Source organism: Phaethon lepturus, unplaced genomic scaffold (genome assembly GCF_000687285.1).
Source record: "Phaethon lepturus isolate BGI_N335 unplaced genomic scaffold, ASM68728v1 Scaffold44842, whole genome shotgun sequence".
In the NCBI taxonomy this organism is placed as follows: Eukaryota; Metazoa; Chordata; class Aves; order Phaethontiformes; family Phaethontidae; genus Phaethon; species Phaethon lepturus.
The window spans coordinates 360-6889 of NW_010524919.1; the positions used below are offsets into that span (position 1 = coordinate 360).

Sequence of the window (6530 nt, forward strand, 5' to 3'; positions counted from 1 at the left end):
CGTCTCAAGCTGGTTCAGCTCACACTGAAGTTAGTAGAAGAGTTCTGGCTTTTTTAGCTCATCTTGCCAGACTGTGGGTAACAGCCCGGTGCTGTCTCTGTTACAGGGTTGACAACGAGAGTAGGACAGGATGAGCCACGTGCAGCAGCAGACCAGCCAGACATACCCAGAAGGTCATTTATGGCCAGCACTGGTGCCGGCAGAGGAGGGAGGGTGGTGGTGCGGTGCCCTACGGGCAGGCTCTCCAGCCATGCCAACTGCACGCTCAGAAAGCTGAAGGCAGCAACTAGACTTTTAGCTGGTTCTTACCTTTTCCCGAGTTAGTCTGGTTACCCCGTGGGGTTTGTGAAACATGAGAGGAGATGTTCACGTCTTTTCCCACTCAGTTTTTGGATTACATAGGATAGAGCAGCAGCTTCCGATTAGCCAAGAGTCACAAAAGCCCTGCACAGTGCCAGCCACCAGCTGCAAAACCCTTTGAAGGTCTCTGAAAAGCATCCATGAGAAGATCCCTTCCATAGGCATCTTGTAGTGCCGAGGACTGGGGCGTCTTACCAGCACAGGAGGCCAAACTCTGGGACCAACGCACTGGGGGCAGGTGGAGCTGTGTCAAAGTGGTACATCACCACCTAGTCGTGGTGATGATGGGGGTGGAGAGGTGCTGAGAAATGACGTGTGCTGATGCCCGACTCCGTAACACACTCCTGTTTCTTCACAGCAATTCTCAGCGCTGACTGAAGTGCTCTTCCGCTTTCTAACGGAGCCCAAGGAGGTAAGGCATGTGCAGAACGCCAAGATGTGTGTGACTGCAGCTCTCTGGTGAGAAACATGCAGAGATAAGATTGTGTCTCTGTTCTTTCTCTTGAGCAGGTAGGAAGGTTTCTGACTCAGCTCTCAGACTTTGCCACCATGAATAAAATCAGCTTGGGCCCCCTGAAAAACATTGTCAAAAGTATTCTTCTGGTACCTAACGGTAAGTGATACATTTGCATATGCTACCCTGAGGCCAGACAATTGTGTCCATTCCTGCATGGTGCTACAAGTGTGTCTTCAGAACTGCAGTGCACTTGCTTTGCACAGTAAGTGCTAGCAGTGGCTAATAAATGGCTTAGCGTTTTAAGAATCAAAAATTCTCCTGTTGAAATAGCCCTGTTTAGTGACTTGGGCTTTGTATTCTTTCCACACTGCCTGCACACATGTTTCGCAGGCTTAACTAAGCTCACTTAAATATCTATGCATTAAATGCAAGCACAACACTGTGACAGAGTTGTGCTTGGTTTAACTTGTACCTGTAAATCCCTTTTTGCCAGACCACCACAGCCTTGGTTGGCACTAAGTCCTTGTAGGAACTTGCATCCAAGTGACCCAGTACTGTAATTCCTACAAGGACAAAGCGCTGTTTGAGACAGATGAGACAGTGTACACATCCCTCTAGAGTGGGCTGGGAACTGGCATAGTTCTAGGCCCTGTAAAGGAGATGTCTGTCCTCGCAGTCTTGTTTTAGAAAACACTTATGTGTCCAGCAGTTTCTCATTCATAAATAGCAGGGAAGAGGGGCAGAGCGATTCCCCTTGAATACCCCAGACTCCAGCACTTTATGACATGACTCTGATGTTGTGGCTGCTGTTTGACATGATAATGCATCAAACACCTCCACTGCTCGTTCATCCCATTGATCCTTCTTGTTATTAATAGTCCCTTGCTATTATCCTTCAGTCCCGGGTTTCCCATAGCTTTCTTCACAGCAGTGAAGCCGTGCACAACTGTTTCCTGCATTTGGTCTAAACTTTTGTTCTGCTACTTCAAGCCATTTCTTCTGTCCAGGAGTAGCACTGGATAATTTCCTTTTCTACAACTGTCGTGGAGGTATTTAGTGTGGAATCCACATTTTCTCCCTTCCTGATTCTGGACTAGGTGCACTCAGTCTCATCGTTCCTGTCTGTGTGCACTTCTCGTGAGCGCTGGGATGCCACAGACAGTATCGGAACAGATTACAGCAGATAACTTTGCCTCTGTGCTACACAGACGGAAAGCCACGTGGGACTGGCAGTCTCTTTGAATTTATGAGATTCCTGCTCTTGGCTTCAGAGAGCAGAATCCTTGTAAACTTCCATGTGCTGCCTTGTGCCCCAGAACAAAGGAGGCAGGCACAGCAGGGGAAAGTGTTATATGCACACGTTCACACCCATAATCCAAAACACAGCAGGTAGGTCAAATTAGTAGCCTGCCAGCCTTAACAGTTCTGCTTTAACAAGCAAAGCTTCCATAGGAGAGAAAGCAGCAACTTCAAAACACAACTGCTGCTGCTGTTTCCATGGATACCTGCAGTGAAATCTCTCCCTCTCTCAGGCACTTCCATAGCCCTGACTTTTAAAGCACTGGGCATCTGCAAAGATACCGGCAGGCACAACTGTATTTCCTATCTTGAGGAGCCGTGGTTTGTTTCAAAACACAGCCCAAGAACAGAGGCTTTCTATCGCAGGGTCTCCATCCCTGCATTTATTTGACTCGGTAAAGATTGTTTTGACTCAGTAAAAAGTGATTTTTCTTCTTTGCGTTGTTTATTCAGGTGCCCTGAAGAGGAATTTGTCTTCCGAACAAGTCAGAGCAGATTTTATTGCTCTAGGTAGGTCACCTGACTTTCACTAAATAAACGATAATTAATATTTATCACATGTAGTAATCTCATATGGTTTCTCCCACAGGCCTCAGTGAAGAGAAAGCCAGTTACTTTGCAGAACAGGTATTAATATATTTTTGCTTGTTTCTAAGCTAACAAAATTAAAGTCTTTGAGTGGGAACTTGTAAAACCCCACCATGCTACTGAGATGTGTCAGCACTTTGGGTATTTTCTTCAAAACCAGCTCAAAATTTTGAGCTGAAGATCCTCAGATAACTGATAAGGAGCACTTTGTCTAATGATACTCCTGGTCTGCCACGGCCTCTACCTCATCGGTTTCATGATTCCTGCACTTCTGTGTGGCTTTCACTTGATTGTTTTCCTGCTTTGATGCTTTGAGCCCCGGGGTCATGCATTTACACGAACACATGACTTTTTGCGCAGATATTGTTACACTGAACCAGTGTTAAAACAAAACCAGTGAGTTTCATTTACAGAAGTGACAAGGCAGATGGAAAGCCTAGCAGGACTTAAACATCTTTGGAAGCCCTCCCGGCCACATTAGTTTGCCCCTTTGCGTACCTCCACTTTGGGCTTCTGCCGTCGGTCTGCCTCGTTTCTGACTTACGTTGAAATCACAGGTAACATAAATAGAGGCCTCTCTGAATTGATTGCTCGTGTGTCTTTTGCTCTTGCAGTGGAAGGTGAATTCCCCCACCCTAACACGCCTGGCTGTTGGTCAGACGCTGATGATTAACCAGCTGATAGATATGGAGTGGAAGTTTGGAGGTAATAGAGCTAAAGCATGAACTGAATGGGTTGGGAAACCCAAGAGCCGCTCTCAGCTAAATAACTTTTTATTTCACAGTTTAGCTAACGGATTATCTCCCTTCTCTTCTTTCTGGCTCACAGTGACTGCTGGGAGCAGTGAACTGGAAAAAGTGGGAAGTATCTTCTTACAGGTAAATCTCCTATATCAGAGAGTTCAGGTTGTAGTGCAGTTAAGGAACAAGCTGCGACCAGGCACGTGGGAAGTACTGGCTGCGCAAGGAACTAGAGGAAAGCTAGATCTCGTAGGAACAGGCTCTGCAACAGTGCATCTGCTTCAGCCTTCTGAGTGCGACTGCCAGCAGATAGCAGGCACACTGCTATTTGTTTCTTTTCTGGAGACATGACGTATCACAGAAGCATAGCCCACTCTGAAAAGCTGTTCAAAAAGCTCAATCTGGCAAAGGTCACGCTATCTTGGGGAGGGAGGAGAAATGCGATCATTTGTAAGGACTTCCAGAGATCCTCCCAGTGCCTAAGGAATCTACTCCTACTGTGACGCTTCCCGAAAAGCCTGTCAAAGATGTGTGTGTTCTGCCGCAGTCTGCCCGTCTGAAACTCACAGCAGATTCCTGTACTTCTGTCTTTTCGTGGTGCTCAGAATACAGGTCTCTGAATTAAAATAACCTCTGCTTTTTCTTCCCCCAAGCTGAAGCTGGTGATTAAAAAAGGGAGCCAAATGGAAAACGTATATATAGGTGAGTTAACAGTTCTGGAAAAGAAGCAAGCATTCAAGTATGTGAAAGCTGAGCGGCAGCTCAGAGCTCCCGGGTGTTGCTGGAGGTCGGGGGGTTTGGGTGCAGACCCAGCAAGGCTGGTGGGTGCTGCGGCTGCTCCTGCCCTGGCCGCTGCCCACTGCAGTCACTCCGGCAGTATTTAGGAACACCGACTGCTGGGCAGTCTTCACATCTTTGCGTAAGTAAATGGAGATATGCCATGGAGCCGTGAAAAGCGGCCAGAGCAGCATGGCAGACGAAGAAAGTAAACAATTCCCAAGTGTGGGTTGCTGTTAGGAGAATCCTAGCCTGAAAGCCCGTGCAGCCCAGCTAGTGTAAAGAAACAGCTGCCGAGAGCCAAGGTGTCTAATCCTGCCTAGATTAGGTGGGTTGCTCTGCAGTAGCACCAGAATGGTGCTTCCAGTGTTGGAAGCGTAACTCTCTTTTTTTTCTGCAGAGTTAACTTTGCCCCAGTTCTACAGTTTTCTGCATGAAATGGAACGGGTCAAAACCAGCCTGGAAAGCTTCAGCTGAAACTGCATGGGCCTGACCCGACATCTGTCCAAGATGTTTAATTTCTCCTTCTGGGCATGCAGATCTGCTCTTTCCCCGCTGACTCTTAACACCCTGAGAAGAGAAGACAAGGCTGTGCAATGAGCAGTGGTGTCACAGCCCAGAAGGACCCATCAATCCTTCAGAACCTGAAACTTCAGCAAGTGTGTTGAAGCAGCTACAAGTCCACTCATCTCTTTTTTTAATACTGTTAGGAAAAATTGTGGTCAGAAATATGTGGCTACTTGTATTAAAATAGCAAAGAAATAAACCCATTCCCATCCTGCTCCATTTGTATCAGAATTTGATTTTTTGAGAAAAGGATAAACAGAAGCAAAGAATAGCGTTCAAACTTGGAACAATTAAGCAGAGGGGACGAGGGAAGCAAGGAGGGCATCTAACCACGTAACGCTCCCTTCCAAGCCTTTCTTCTCTTGCATTGAGAAATGGATTAATTAGGTCCTTCCCAGTCATGCCTCATGATGGAAAAGTATCTTAGTGGTAGATGATTTTAAATCTTAAACAACAAAACATCTGCCTCCATGCACAGGGCGAAAAACATCTCAGGGGAGTGACTAGATAAGTCTAGTTTGTGCGTGCTGGGCTCTAGCGAGCAGCTCTTTAATGGCAGTTTGTATGACTGCGCAGTTAGAGGCAGCCCGTTGCCGTGTGGACGTGTCCGAACCCCACGAAGCGCCGTTAGCTCCACTCCCCGGTTGTCTAAGGGCGAGGAGGAGCTCTTCATCGGGAAGGAGAGGGGTGCCCCTGACCTGACGCAGGGGCAGGGGACGACGTTAGGTTCACCGAGGTTCTTCCCATGCTGGACCATTTAATGGTCCCGCATCTCTTGGCAGCCCGAGCTCGCTGTAACCTCTTCCCACGGCACAGGGCTGAACGAAGCTCCCTCGTCCACTGCACTCCTTCCACCACCGGGATTTCCCGAGGCGGCTCTGTGTCCCTGACGAACTCGGTGGTCACAGCGGAGGGAATGAACTGCAGCACCAGGGTAGATACCGGCAAGATCCTCTCCGTTTCCAGCCTATACCTGAAGTAATTCACTGTCCTGCAAGCCCTGCTGTGGGACAAGCAGCATCGTGGGTCCCTGTGCATGTGTCTGCTCCCAGTTAAAGCCGTGCACAAAAAGGCAGTTTCTGTGAGAAAGGAGTCACAGAGATCCCTGCAACTCCCAGCTTTACCCACAGGTTTTCAGCTTGCGGCAAACCCAGCTATTTTCTGCATTGCATTTCACGCGGTCCTGCATGAGTGACTAGAACCGATGACGAGTAAAGGCTGAACCGTGTTTGGGAAACAGCTCAGGGAATCCTGCTGGCAAACCCGGGGACAGTATTTGCATATTTATTTTCCCACGTATCAGGCTATTCACAAGCATTTCAAGCTTTGTCACATGATTACAGTAAAAATAATACACACACACCCCCCCCCCAAATATTCCATCTCCTTTTGGGTGGCAGAAAAACCTATTTCAGGGAGGAAGAAAATGTCCAAAGGGCTGCTTTCTCAAGACAAAAGGAATTTTTTTGCTTTACATTTTCTGCTGCCTGTTCCTATTATTTCTCCTGGCCCTCCCGGTGCCAGGGCGGCACCACTCAACCCTATCCAGTTACGGCGGGAGGTGGACCACGGCGATGCCAGAGGAGATGCCAAGCTCAGTTGTGGGTCAGGAATCCGCCGCCCCCCCGCGCTCCTCCCCCTGCCCGGTTGGGATTAAGCCGCTCGGGGCTGACGCACGCCGCGGCCCGCTGACCCCAAGCGCAGGGGTCACCTCCATGCTGCTCCGCAATCCCCACGGGCAT

The 6530-nt window shown here is 48.4% G+C and overlaps 1 protein-coding gene across 1 annotated transcript; it reads left to right on the forward strand.

Annotated features, from left to right (window-relative positions):
- Window positions 1-712: 712 nt before the first annotated feature.
- On the forward strand, window positions 713-5001 carry COMMD7 (COMM domain containing 7; the record flags this gene model as incomplete). Its single annotated transcript, XM_010282601.1, has 8 exons — window positions 713-772; window positions 871-973; window positions 2570-2626; window positions 2706-2743; window positions 3319-3409; window positions 3533-3582; window positions 4098-4146; window positions 4622-5001. Coding segments are annotated over 8 exons (525 nt in total), but the record flags the coding sequence as incomplete, so codon positions are not given.
- Between the last annotated feature and the right edge of the window lie 1529 nt (window positions 5002-6530).